We start from the raw sequence: 14,604 nt of genomic DNA, 5'->3' as shown, positions 1-14,604 counted from the left end.
TTATTAGGATCGCTTGATTCCCCTCTTCTCAATTAGTTTATAACATAACCATAATCACAAATCACATGTAAACACACCACCCACAAGATCAACAATCCGCCTTTCCTCCGGGGATGTATCAAGCGATCATCTTCTGATCACCCGCCGGATTTCCATTATTTTCCTTCTCAACATCGGTAAGGTTCCATTTTTCTTTATCTTCTTCGTTCTAATCATTCTTTTGGCGGACCAGAAATTCCTTATGAATTCGCTTTACCCAACTTCTTGTTTTTTTTTTTCCTTTTCATATCCATCCAAAATATACAATCTTTCCCTTTATCTTGATTCAGAATTCCGCACTCCGTACAGTGTTTGTGTGTGTGTTTTTAATGTTTGACACACCTCGTTACAAGTTGAAGATGTGTGAAAGATAAGTTTCTTCTTTCTTGGTAACTGAAAACAGAAAGATTTTTCGATTCTTTAAGCTTTGTTCGTATTAACTAATTTGCCCACTTGAAAATTTCATCATATATTTGCAAGACAACTTGATTTTTGCAACTTATCATAATAAAAAAGAGGGTAAGACTTGTGAGAGGTATTAGTTACAGGGCACCGTTAAGCACGTATGCTTCACGGCTATTTAGTGCTCGACCAAATTACTCAATGATGGACCAAGTTTATGTTGACTACTGTTTACCTTTATACTGGTAAATGCTCTTTGTTGGCTGATTGGAGATGTTTATTTAAAGGCTATATGAAGTTAAAGAAGAAGTGATGCTTTCAGTTTGAGTGATTTTATCAATTGAATGGGGGAAAATGAGTGTAGTTTATGTAATGCCCATTGATGACCAATGTGTGTTTGTACAAAAGTGGAGTAATATTATGTTTCAGATACGATGATGTGGCATATCAGCTTGAGTCGGTATATTAACTCTCTATTCCATGAAGATTCAATTGTATCTATCTTGGATGTCTCATGGAAAATGCAACTTCTCAGTTTCTTTCGAGATTTACAAGCTAGAATGGATGTGGATGAGCGTTGGAAGTAAGAGGCTATTTAGGTGAATGGCCTTGTCAAAAACTGAATTTAAGAATCTAATCCTCTAGTGTATTTCCATGTTTTACGGGAGCTAAATTTTTTTAGAAGGTTATGCTTCTAACTGAAAACTCGTTTAAGGTCATTTATCCACAGGACCCCGGAATTAAGCACCAAAACTGAAAGGAATATTGGTTATGGAAGTGAAAAAGTTTACCTGTTTGCTCATATTCATAACTACAACTCATGGACACCCTTTATTTGTTCTCAACATCCCACTATCTTGTGATTTTCTAGAGAGCATTCAAGAAACTTGACTAACAATGTAGCGGTCAAACGTTTTGGAATTTCCATGGTACAGAGTATTTTGGCCATTTATTTGAAGTGGCTAAATACTAGCAATTGTTGTTGCATATAATTACGTGAAACACCCCATGTATCTTAGGAATTAAACCAGCATTCTTTTGTTCAAGGAAACAAAATGTATTTTCTACGCTGTTCTCTATCAGTTATTCAGGCAAGTAAAGATTTTGATCTTGCAGAAAACCCATATCGCTAACATGATTTCATCATGTTCTTTGTGTCACTTAGAGAAAGTTGGCATTTCAGGGGCATGAGGCTTGTTTAAACCAACCTTGAGGTCTAACATTTCTGTGTAGCAATATTTTGATCATGTCAGTGAATTTTGCAGATCAATAATGGCAACCAAAGGGAATCCAGGAGACAACAGGACTAGGAGATCTTTTTCTGTATTTATAGTATTTGGTTTGTGTTGCTTCTTCTATCTCTTGGGTGCATGGCAAAGAAGTGGTTTTGGGAAGGGGGACAGCATAGCGCACGAAATAACAAAAAATGCTGACTGTAGTGTCATTTCCAATTTAAATATCGAGACTCATCATGGTGTTGGAGTGAAGAACCCTGATGATTTACGATCAGAAAGTAAGGTTTTTCAGCCATGTGATGACCGGTTCATCGATTACACACCTTGTCATGACCAATCACGTGCAATGTCTTTCCCTCGAGAAAACATGGAGCATAGGGAGAGACATTGTCCTTCTGATAACGAGAAACAACACTGCCTTATTCCAGCCCCAAAAGGGTATGTGACCCCATTTACATGGCCCAAAAGCCGTGATTATGTGCCATTTGCTAATGCACCCTATAAGAGCTTGACAGTTGAAAAGGCAACTCAGAATTGGATACAGTATGAAGGCAATGTTTTCAGGTTTCCAGGTGGAGGAACACAGTTTCCTCGAGGGGTGGATGCATATATTGAGCAAATGGCTTCTGTCGTCCCAATAGGCAACGGAATCGTTAGAACTGCTTTGGACACTGGCTGTGGGGTAAGGGACTGTTTTAAGTTTGATTTTTCATTGTGAAATATGATATAATGTGTTTTATTTGTGAGAATATGTAGAAACCCCAAATTACTCTCCAAAAGATCCCTTGAGGAGAGACCGGAGGTTCCAACATATATAGAGGAGAAATGGTCCAAGTCCTGCTGATATGGGACTCTCAACACACCCCCTCTAATGGAGGCTAGATGGGCACAAATTGTCCCAGAGCATTGAGAAAGGGCTAGATGGGTGAGGGGGCTAGACGAGTACAGATTTCCCAAGAGTGTCAAGTCCCTGGAGTGTTAGACCTTGGCTCTGATACCATGTGAGAATATGTGGAACCCCCAGGCTCTGATACCATGTGAGAATATGTGGAACCCCCAAATACTCTCCGAAAAAGCCCTTGAGGAGAGAATAAACGTTCCAACATATATAGAGGAGAAATGGTCCAAGTCTAGCCGATGTGGGACTCTTAACATTGTTCATTCTTATTGGTTTTTTATTGTTTCATTTGATGGTTGCATATAGGTTGCGAGTTTGGGTGCTTACTTATTCAAGAAAAACGTTATAACCATGTCAATAGCACCAAGAGACTCACATGAAGCACAAGTTCAGTTTGCTTTAGAAAGAGGTGTCCCTGCAATTATTGATGTTCTTGGTACTATAAAGCTCCCATTTCCTTCACGATCCTTTGACATGGCTCACTGTTCTCAGTGCTTGATCCCATGGACTCAAAATGGTATGCCACAAACATTATTTGTTGGATCGAATAATGTTATTCGTTTAGTATATTCTAGAAATACTTGTTTAATATAATGATCAGATGGAAAGTACATGATGGAAGTTGATCGAGTTTTAAGACCTGGTGGCTATTGGGTGCTTTCTGGCCCTCCTATTAATTGGAGGATGAATTACAAAGCATGGAAGCGTTCTGAAGAAGAACTGGAAGAGGATCAAAGGAAAATTGAGGAGATAGCTAAACTTCTTTGCTGGGAGAAGAAACACGAGAAAGGTGAAATGGCGGTTTGGAGGAAGAGAGTAAATAAACATTATTGTCAAGAAAGAGAATCTCGTGTTACCATGTGTAAACAAACAAATGTAGATGATATCTGGTATATAAACTGCTTCCTAATCCCCCTTCATCCCCCAGCTTTTCGATTTCTAATAGAACATGCTAGTACAACAAGACACCAAATATATCTAAATGTTGTAATAGACTGCTTTATAGGACCAACAAAATTTGTATTATATGTAAAAGTGTTACAATAAGTTGCTAGAACACTTTTGGACGCTCTAACAAGTTTTTTTAGGACACTTGAAATAAAGCGTTCTATTCGTCTTTTTTACATTATTTGAAAAAGTGTATTATAAAAACAAGTATCTTATGAAAATGTGTTCATAAGACACTTTATTTCAGAAGTGCCTTAAAAACTTGTTAGGAACTCGCGTTAGCTTATTGGAACACTTCTATTATGACACAATTATTTGGTCCTATAAACTGAAGTCCTATGAAGTAGTCTATTAGGATATTTAGACATATTTACCGTCCTATAAAATCGATTTTGTTGTAGTGCACACACACACAAAAAGATTGGTTTTATTACAAAACACTCGTCATGTAGGTACAAGAAGATGGAAACTTGTGTAACGCCTTACCCCAACACAAATGATACAACTGAGGTTGCTGGTGGTGAACTAAAACCATTCCCGCAAAGACTTAATGATGTTCCTCCAATAATTTCTAGTGGTTCCGTGAATGGAATCTCTGCTGAGTCATTTGAAGAGGACAACAAATTATGGCAAAAACATTTGAATGCTTATAAAAGGGTGAATAAAATTATTGGCACTGGACGTTATCGTAATATTATGGATATGAATGCTGGTCTTGGAAGTTTTGCTTCTGCACTTGAATCTCCCAAGTCTTGGGTTATGAATGTGATGCCAACTATAGCCAAGAAAGACACTCTTGGTGTGATTTATGAACGCGGTTTGATTGGCATCTATCATGATTGGTAAATCCTGAAACTTTTGCTCTTAATGTGGTCTATTCGATTTGAATTATTGTTCTTTTTTCAGGGGATCACTTTTTAAGGTTATTTTCAGTTTTGGGTTACTTTCAAAACTATATGTCCTCTTGAGTGCAGCGATGTTTGACAACTCGTCCCACATGGAAAGTGGGATCTGTGAGCTCCTTATAATAACTTTCAACATGATTTTAAGTTGAATTAGAAGTTGTTGGGTCAGCCCGCACCTTTGGGAATTGGGATGTTACAATTGGTATCAATGCCTATCCTTGTACTAACAGGATGGAGTTTCTGGGGGTGTTTGTAGCATCTTTGGCGAATTCCATATTGTTGATGAACAAGGAGGATGTTCAAGAATTTAAATAGGGGAGTTTGTGACAACTCGTCCCACATTGATAGAATGTGTCTTATGAGATCTTTATAAGCATCAAGTTGTGGGCTACCAGTAACTTCAACCATGGTTTTAACGATGGATTTAAGTTGAATCCAATGTTATTGGGTCAACCTGTTCAACCAGCCGCTTGATAGCATACCTTCTAGATTATATTTTTTGAATCTCCTTCTTTTGCCAATTCACAAATGAAGTCAAGTTTTCTTTTTCAAAATTTCAGGTGTGAAGCATTCTCCACGTACCCTAGGACATACGACCTGATTCATGCTCATGGTCTTTTTAGCTTGTACAAACACAAGTAAGTTGATTTTTCAGGTACCATTAGTTTTTTTTTTTGGAAGGGTGACTAATCCCGGAAAATTGCGACTGTCAGCCTGATAAACTCAATTGTCACAATTGTTGTGGATGCCTGGAATTGAACCCAAGGCAGATGGGATATTCCACCACATCCCCCTGGGTCTCAACCACTAGGCCACAACCCTTGTGGTTACCATTAGTTGTTCTTGTATTCTGTTCAAATCCTTTTATGACCGACATACACACAGGTGTGATTACGAAGACATTCTCTTAGAGATGGATAGAATTTTACGACCTGAAGGTACTGTTATAATCCGTGATCATGAGATTGAAGTGATTAAGGTAAAAAAAATTGTTTCTGGAATGATGTGGAACACAAAAATGGTGGATCATGAAGATGGCCCTCTTGTTCCTGAAAAGATACTATTTGTAGTCAAACAGTACTGGGTTGCAGGCGAAAACAACTTGACGTCTTTGAGATGAAAACAAACGATGTAAGATGTTTGCTTCTCTTAGGAGAACCTGAGAAACGTACAAATTTTCCCAAATTTTTGCTGTTATTTTATTAGGGACTTTTAGTTTTTAGGCTAATTATGAGTCCTAAAATCATCCTTTTTTATTGGTACACGCATCTGGTTTGTGTTATTATCTTCAGTTTGCGCTTTTCAAGACTTGCATTGCTGCATAAGTAAACAACAATTTTGGTATTGTTTATGATAACAGTTACGTTGAAATCCTTTAGAAAAGAGTTAGATATAGTTTTCTGTTTATATCATCTCCCATTACTACCCTCTGACAAGTGTATCTTTAAATCCATGATCTTCTGACAGGTTTTTAGGCACTTCTACGTATGAAAGTGACATTTTCAAACATGACCAGAAGTCATGGATTTAAAAAACCTGATAGAAGATCATTCAACCAAAGGACTCTCCACTACCCCCACCCCAAAAAGGGAAGGAAGAAAAAGAAATTCTAGCTTTTCAATTTTCTGTTCCTATGAATATTCCCTTAGGTAGAGGAAAGATTTGCATACATTCTACCCTCCGCAGAAGATCCTTACCTCTATGTGGGATTTAACCGCGTTCGTTTGTTTTTTTTATGAATATTCACATGTGATGTGATGCTGTGTTTTCAAGAAGGGAAACCTAAAAACAGCCTTCCTGTGAAATCAAACAACTTCTCATGTTGTATGATGTGAGATACTGAGGCTCATCGCTTCAAGTAAGTACTTTATTCCTTCCCTTTATATATAGGCTTAAAGGGGCAATTTGTTAGAAACTTAATGAGTTTAACGGGACCCTCAACTTATTCGGTCAGCTATATAGACTGTTTGGCAGTGGCTTAATAATATAGAAAGTGACTTGTTCAGTAGGCTTCAAGGGGGAGCTTTATGCATAAAGAAAGCCAAGTCTTTTTCAACCCTGTCATCCCAATTACAAAAACACGTTTCATCCATCTATAAAAAAATTCTCCCAAACAAAAATCTTCCCAACTGCACCGACCTATTAATCCACACAGACAACTTTATCCATACATGACTTAATGGAAAACCAACCAAACAGCCCCCTAGCTTTCCTCCAAAGGCTGCACCATAAACACCACCACTTAGTCCCCGTTGATCTGTCCCAATGGTAGAGATGTAGGTGCAATTCATATGAGTGAGGTCTCTAGTTCGAGTCTGGGCACCTCTTCTCTGCCAATGGGATGCATGTGTTGATTTACCTCCCCCAATAATAACCATGGGACCGGTGCCTCGAGTTGCTTCTACCCCAAACATCCCCTCTAATAAAACTTTTTTTGTGTGTTGCAGAGTTTTCATCTGATTATGATGAAACGAGAACAATTTATGCTAGCTTCCCCTAGTGAAACAATTGCCACAAACAGAATTGGGATGGGGGAAAAAGTCGTCCTGCTGCCGGTAAGTTTCTATGTATATGAGATTGTACCTGTACCTGTACCTGCTTCTATTTGTATGTTATTGCTTTCTCTTAACCAGCTTTTCAGATCTTTTTCTTTCATAGACTCTCTTATCTCATTTTTCACAAGCCAAAGGTCTTTAAGCAAACAACCGCTCTATAATTTAAGGTAGAGTCAGGTCTACATATATCTTACCCTCTCCAGACCCTCTTTTCAGGTGATAATACATATATAAATTGGGTTTGCTTGGTTATTCTTGTCTAGAAATTCATGTGAATAGCAAGATATGTTTGTATGTTGCACACCATGCGGGTCCTATTTATATGGTGCGTTAAGAGATGACAAATAACAGGTCCCACAAGACAAGCCGGACGGTCGAGGATGATATAAAGGAATGAAATATAGTTTTTAAGTTTCCTTAAATTATATTCTGCTGCTACATCTTTAGGTTTAATATACTTGGTTATTTGAATGATGAATGGCCATGTCTTTGATGTTTCTGATTTATCTACCCTTAGGGTTGGAGATATAATCTTACTGTCCTCAAACTCTACTTATGAGTGGGATTGAGATTATTTCTTAGGTTTATGTTGTTTAAATCATGAATCTAAAGCCACTAAGCTTGAATTTGATTACCAAAGGGCAATTGACCTAGCGGTATCTGGTAGCCCAACCTTCATATAGGTCAAGGATCCCAACTTCACCCAAGGTGTAGCAGAGTGTGTGTGTGTGAGTATTATATAGTCCAAAAAATGAAGTTTGAATTTGATTGCCAAAATGGCCATGGACAGAGTATTTCTTTTTGTCAACCAAAAGAGGAAGGTTTCGTTGCAACCTAAAGAAAGATGATGCCTTCAACTTAAAAATTTAATCTAAACTAAAACTTAGATGATACCTTCAAGTATATTAAATTTTTTATCCAAAGTAAAACTTAGAGTAAACTACAAATTTGGTCTATGTGGGTTGTCAAAAATAACATTTTTCGCCTCTCTAGTTTTAAAATTACAAAGATGGTCATCATGGTTTTGGTCTCTACCTTTAACGGCCGTTAATGACGGACATTTTTGTTCTTTTTTCGATTTTTTGTTGTCTTTTACTTAATAAAAATCACATAGATCAAATCCAAGCGTTTTTTGATTGGGTAAGAGAAAAAACGACGAAACGTCTCTAATTTAACAACATTTTTTAACGGCCCTTAGAGGGAGGGACCAAATCCAAGCGTTTTTGCAAACCACGATTATCATTTTATAATCTTGAAATTGCAGTGATGAAAAATGTCATTTTAGACAAACCGTAGGGACCAACTTTGTAGTTTGCTCTAAAACTTATAATTTATTTACAATAATAATTATCATATTGTTAGAATGATAAATCAAAGAAAAAGGAAATTGGACGGAGCGTTGCACCCCGACCTTAAAGACGAGACTTTGTACACATGTGATAGTGTTAGTGTTAAATTTTCCAAAAAGACGTAAATTTCTATTTTACATCTTGTAACTGTTGGCATTCCATGAATCAATCTTAAGCATTCATAATGAGCTTTACAAAGTTTCCTTTTAATTAGATTAAAATGAGCATGAAGTCACGTTTACCATATGGATTTTGAACTTTAGAAACATATAACGAGAAGCATGCTATGTGTCCTCTGAACGCTCCTAAATTATGGACTTTCATCCATCATAGTGGCTTTTTCTGATATCATATATTTTCATATCTCAATTTCCATATTTGATTTTGTTTGGTTTATATCTATTGTTTGTTGATGCAAAACGATTGTCAATACCGAAACATATTATCATAAACAGTCAATCCTAAAAATAAAATTTTGATTCATACTTTTTGTTTCAAGATCCAATCATGTTCTTGAAATACCGTATTCCTGAGTCTGGGCATTTTTTGCAACCTTTTGAAATACAAATAAAAAGGTTGAAGCATAACTCTAGGGTTTTCTTGTGACACACAAAATATGTATTCTTTATGATGAGATGAGAAGAATGAAAACTTAAAAGGTTTGAAATAATTTCCTTAGCAAACCCATTTTTGATGTTTCAATGATATGTTTTTTGGGTTGTAAAATGTGAAACAAAAACCTGTAATCACTTATCATTTGATTATAATTATCAATTCCAATAAAAGTCCAGAATTTATGTATCTCAAAGCCATTACTTTTAAATACGGTTAGTAATGTTCGGAGATAACATATTTGCAAATAACGTCATTTTTCTTTTTCTTTCAGACATTCTTTTCAATTTTCCTTTTCCAATCTATCTATAGTTATACTGCCTTCTCTTTGTTTCTTTCTTAGGTTTTATACCTTCTATTTCAAACGACATATTGCAAATATAGTTGAAAATAATGGCTCCGTCTTGTTGTGGTTGTTAATTTTTTTATAATATTATTAATTAACTAAATGACAATTTTATTCTTATAATGAAGAGAGTAATTAAGTTTTTCATCTTATAATTAAAGATATAATTAACACCTATTTTTCAAAAAAAAAAAGAAAAACACTTATTTTAAAACAAAATAAAATAGAAATATGAAGAATTATTTGAAGAAGGACAAAAGAAATAGTTAAAACCGGATCCATTAAATTTAAAAGAGCATAACATTATTCTATTATTTATTTTGAGAAATAAAACTTGAATCTGGAATACAACGGCCACGATGATATGTTTGGACATCCTAGCTCCGGCCTATGAAACAGGGAATATTTTCTCTCCAAAACCCTAATTCTTTAGTTCTTAAAACCCTAAACAACACAAAACCTTGATCCCCTCTCCCCCCTTTATACTCACAGAGAGCAAGTAGAAATTGGGTTTTTGATCAAGCCACTTTAGGGTTTTTAAAATGGTGGCTGATAAGGGTAAGAAGCCCAAGGTCGGAGTGAAAATCGAGGAGGAGGGCGCTGAGCAAATTGATGGGGAGCTTGTTCTATCTATTGAAAAGTTGCAGGAGGTCCAAGATGAGCTCGAAAAGGTACTCTTTATTACAATGATCATCCATTAGATTTGTCCAATTCAATTAATATGTAAGAAATCCGCTATTCTACATGAAACTGCTGCGATTACTTATGGAAACCTCATGATCATTGTTGTTCGTGCTCCTTTTGCGAACCTTTAGTGTTAATATATATACATTACAATCGAATTTGAATTTTGATGTTTATTTTGTGTTTTGGTTTTGCGAATTATGTTCAGAAATCTTCCATGATCGAGAAAATTTTACTGCAGCAAACGTAATGCAACTTATATTAATTTGAGGCTTTGCTATTTGATGAATCTTTTCTTTTTGCTAAAAAAAGTGGGTTTTGTTTTGGATTTCTTATCCTATAAGAATGTATAAAGGCATTACAGTGTGGGTTTGTGGTTTGTGCGCTTATGATTCAAGTGTATTAGGAAAGATCATTTATGAGTTTGGTTTGTTTATCGTGTTATATATAACCAAACCAGACAAACCAGCCTGTCTAATACGCAACCCTGACCTCTACCCAAAAAGAGTAAGACCCTATTTTTGATGATCTTTGTAGAACCCATATTGCTCTGCATGCTTTAACTAAAGCTCTATTGTTATGTCTAATGATGTATAGTTTGTTTTGTATTTGGATCATTGTATTTGCCACACATTATCCCCGCTCTATCTTTATACCAAACCAAACTGACCCGGTAAATTCCACTTAAAAGTAGGATCCGACTCTGGTTTACGGAGACCTGATAAACTACACCTAACTGTAGAGTGGCTGTTTTACTGAAGATCCCAGCTTGTGCAAGAGTGTGTGCAAATAGATAGAATGGAGAAAGACTAGCAATTGGGAGAAAATCTGGGAATAATTGTGTTTTTTAGCTGGGTTCTAGATGTGTTAATCATACATTGCAATTTGGTGTTATAACAGCAATTTAAGCCATTAGGGTTAGTGGGTATATAATTCTTATCTTTTATTTTGGCTCCAGATTAACGAGGAGGCAAGTGATAAAGTCTTGGAAGTGGAGCAGAAATATAATGTGGTCCGGAAGCCAGTGTACGATAAGCGGAGTGAAATAATAAAATCAATTCCTGATTTCTGGCTGACTGCTGTGAGTTATTCATTCTGAATAGTGACTTGACTAGCGCAGATTTTTTTTTCGATTCATAGTTCGCAGGTTGGCTTTCGTTCTATCAAATCTAATGGTGTACTTGTTCATGCAGTTTCTGAGTCACCCTGCTCTATCTGATCTTCTATTTGAAGAAGACCAAAAGGTTCGTTCTTTCACATGAAACAAGATTTCAAGTTAATATGTGTCGTGATGTACATCTTTGTTTGCTACTAGATATTCAAGCATCTAACCTCTCTTGAAGTCGAAGATTTTAAAGATGTGAAGTCGGGTTACTCAATCACGTTTGTAAGTAATTCTTTTCTCTTTAAGGACAATACATCAAGATTAATTGCGTTTCATCTTGATTACTTCCATGCCTTTTGTGGAGAGATGTGTGATTTATTATTTGTTTCTTCTCACTTTACACTAGCCAGGGGTATGCATGGAAACAACCGCGCTACTTCTTAGGGTAGAGGTTAGGTCTGTATATATCTTACCCCCCAAAGCACCTGTGGGTGGGATATACTAGGATCTTTTGGCTTCTATGATCTTGCTATTGCTTACTTGTATCTAACTTTTCAAATCTCAGTTTAATTGTTGTTCTTTTTTTCACTTTCACACACACCAGCCTAGGATTTTCACGGAAACAACTTTTCTACTCATTTAGTGTGGTACAAAAATTTATACGGTTTCACTCTTCTTTTAGCACTTCAGTCCAAACCCTTACTTTGAGGATACAAAACTCATAAAAACGATGACCTTTCTTGATGATGGAACGACAAAAATTACCGCCACACCGATCAAGTGGAAAGAGGGCATGGTAAGATCTTGTTACTCGTATAATTATCAATATGTTTTTTTGTAGTATTCTAATCTTGGGTCATTACGCACTTTTATTGAAGGGCCTTCCAAATGGAGTTGCACATGAGAAGAATGGAAAGAAGCGGTCCCACGAGGAAGACAGGTTATTAACTTATTTACCTCTTTCTATGTGATTTTCCCTATTCTTGATGTCAGTAAGTTTAATTGTTGTCACCATCAGTTGGCGGTGCCGATTTTTATTTGAAAAATGTCAAAGAAGTACAAAATTACCTACTTCGAGGGGTGGGTTCTCTCCCAAGATGCTCAATTCAATATTCCGTAACTACAATCATATCAAGCATGCCATATATTCTTTATTGATCTCTTATATATAGAGCTAATTAGTTATGGTAATAATATAATTGCTACTTCCCCCTAATATGCTTACCATATAAAGAATATGGTGTGTGTGTGTGTGTATATATATATATATATATATTATGGTAATCAAATGAGAACCACAAAAAGGTTGCAAACCCGTGAGAATCGATATAAAAATATATGTTTACATGATTCTTCTTTATCAAAGGTTATGATTTAAGATATTCTTCTACATATGTTTATGTTCACATTGTAAAACAAAAAATACATGTAAAAGGTTTCATATTTTGAAACAAGTACATGTGAAACCATCACATTATGAAACAAATATATGTGAATCAATACATTAAATCCTAGCCTTTTGATGAAAAAGATCATATTTTTAGATTGGTTCTCACGGGTTTATAACCTTCTTATGGTTCTTATTTGATTTGCCTCCTCCCCTATATATAGGTGCATAATCATTTAGGAACTCAATAAATTGTAAAGCTTAGAAACCAGTTTTCATGTGTTGTTTTGTCATTTGTGCGTGGAAAAAGAACAGTCGTGAACGTTTCACATATGAAACAACCCTGTATAATAATTGATCATTATTTCTTCATTGTGTGATCTTCTCATGCTTCAGTGTCTTGATGTGTATATTTTCTTCGTCTTTTTTTTATGCAGCTTCTTTAGCTGGTTTAGTGAAACCCAAAGCAAAGATGATGTTGAAGACGTTCACGATAGTGTATGTTCACAATATCTTTTCATTACATGAAAAAACCAAGAGACCAACATTTAGGGTGCATTTGGTATCCAGATAAGACAGAACATGACAAAATAGATTTTCAGTGTTTGGTAAGATAAAAGATGTTCTGGAAATGACAGAACAAATAAAATGACTAATTTACCCCTAGTGAGTTGTTTTTATCTTATATATATATATATATATTGATTAAATTATGTAATTTATTAAATTATAATAAAATATATATTTTTATAATAAAATATATTATTAGAAAGAGAGTGGGACAAAAATCATCAATATAGGTGTAACAAAAATGAGGGAGACAAGACAAAGATGGGTAAATTACTAAATTAACCATGTTAAGTTAAAACGCTAAAACCATCTAAAATTCTTTCACCTACCTAACTTTTGTCCGTCCAGTCCTGTCTGCGTGCCAAATGCACACACGAAGAAACCACCATTTAGGGTTTGCTTGAATTGTACCTTTCTTGATTTTTTTGATACTCACTCATTATGAATTTTGCAGATTGCCGAATTGATTAAAGAGGATTTATGGGTTAATCCTCTTACGTATTTCAACAATGTAATCTTTTGATTTTTTATTTTATTGACGTTTGACGTGTAATATTCATCTCGCTCGTGATTGATGAAGTTTCTTTGTACTGATTGCTGCAAAATTTCTTTGTTAAAAGGATGCCGATGAAGAGGATTTTGGTGACGAAGATGATGAGGAGGTGGATAACTATCAGAATGCTGAATTTGCAACGCTTTTCATTTTGTTATCGTGTTTTTCGGGTTTGTGGGCATCGATCTGATCTAATTTGGTTGTTTTTGCATGCAGGATATTGGCACAGACGACTCTGAAGAGAACTGACTGAATGTTTTGGTAAAGTTTTCGGCTCTAGGTCGATAACGGTAGGTTTATAGTTAAATTTTGGCGTTTGGTGTTCTGAAAATGTAGCTGGTTCGGTTTTTAATGGATCGAAATTTCTTGAATCTGAATCTTGTTACATTTTGAATGGATGACAAACCCTAAGTGATAGATTTGAAGTATATCATAATCATATTTTCATTGAGCGAGAAAAGGCCGGGGCTTTGGGTTGAAATAAAAGGCTTGAATTTGATTTTGACGTAATAATAAATAAATGGGATAAAATTATCGAATTCTTTTTGGTAAATTCTGTGTTTTGTGATGAAAGCATTGCATTTATATTATTTTTGTTAATATCATACAATTATTTTTCATTCAATGGAAGGCTAAAAAATTAGTGTACGTTATTTACTTGGTTGTGAAACGCATGGTTTAAACAAGCCTCCCTAAAGACAAGTTAAGTACCTGTTTACCAAATAATTTATCTGGTAGAATTCAACATGATCACTTACTTATCGGGTAAGATTTTAGTCCATTAAAACGGTATCTTATACAACAATTTACATGGTAAACGTTAACTGTTGTAAGAGTCATCGTTCTCACTTACCAGGTAAGAGTCGGTTTTTGTCTTCGCTCTTACCGGGTAAGATCCTTTCCATATTCATTCTGTAAGCTAACGCGACTTGATAAGGGCTTACCAAGATAATTGTTTGTAAACGACTCCTTAGAATCGTTTCGAAGATCGCTAGTAGGATTGTACAAATGAAATT

At 35.5% G+C, this 14,604-nt stretch overlaps 2 protein-coding genes across 4 annotated transcripts; both read left to right on the top strand.

The window, feature by feature from the left end:
- Window positions 1-46: 46 nt before the first annotated feature.
- LOC112514929 (probable methyltransferase PMT2) lies at window positions 47-7,437 on the top strand. Of its 3 annotated transcripts, XM_025121572.1 has the most exons (11): window positions 47-176; window positions 1,707-2,114; window positions 2,241-2,358; window positions 2,881-3,091; window positions 3,176-3,464; window positions 3,975-4,364; window positions 4,988-5,065; window positions 5,313-5,558; window positions 5,895-6,285; window positions 6,875-6,982; window positions 7,186-7,437. In XM_025121572.1, the coding sequence occupies exons 2-8, from the start codon at window positions 1,714-1,716 to the stop codon at window positions 5,545-5,547; spliced, it is 1,722 nt and encodes a 573-aa protein (XP_024977340.1). In that variant the 5' UTR covers window positions 47-176; window positions 1,707-1,713; the 3' UTR covers window positions 5,548-5,558; window positions 5,895-6,285; window positions 6,875-6,982; window positions 7,186-7,437. The 3 variants fall into 3 exon arrangements, with proteins under 3 accessions (XP_024977340.1, XP_024977337.1, XP_024977338.1); XM_025121569.1 differs by lacking the exon at window positions 7,186-7,437 and having other exon boundaries at window positions 1,707-2,358; window positions 6,875-7,075; XM_025121570.1 differs by lacking the exons at window positions 5,895-6,285; window positions 6,875-6,982; window positions 7,186-7,437 and having other exon boundaries at window positions 1,707-2,358; window positions 5,313-5,800.
- Window positions 7,438-9,671: 2,234 nt separating this feature from the next.
- On the top strand, window positions 9,672-13,889 carry LOC112514446 (NAP1-related protein 2). Its single transcript, XM_025120926.1, has 10 exons — window positions 9,672-9,960; window positions 10,932-11,054; window positions 11,167-11,217; window positions 11,289-11,360; window positions 11,761-11,874; window positions 11,957-12,018; window positions 12,903-12,963; window positions 13,490-13,546; window positions 13,656-13,697; window positions 13,805-13,889. The coding sequence occupies exons 1-10, from the start codon at window positions 9,832-9,834 to the stop codon at window positions 13,835-13,837; spliced, it is 744 nt and encodes a 247-aa protein (XP_024976694.1). The 5' UTR covers window positions 9,672-9,831; the 3' UTR covers window positions 13,838-13,889.
- The last annotated feature ends 715 nt before the right edge of the window (window positions 13,890-14,604 follow it).

The sequence above is a fragment of the Cynara cardunculus genome, assembly GCF_001531365.2.
Source record: "Cynara cardunculus var. scolymus isolate 2C chromosome LG 6, CcrdV1, whole genome shotgun sequence".
NCBI classification, from domain to species: Eukaryota; Viridiplantae; Streptophyta; class Magnoliopsida; order Asterales; family Asteraceae; genus Cynara; species Cynara cardunculus.
The sequence above is the reverse complement of the archived record's forward strand: the minus strand, read 5'-3'. Positions and strand labels throughout refer to the sequence as shown.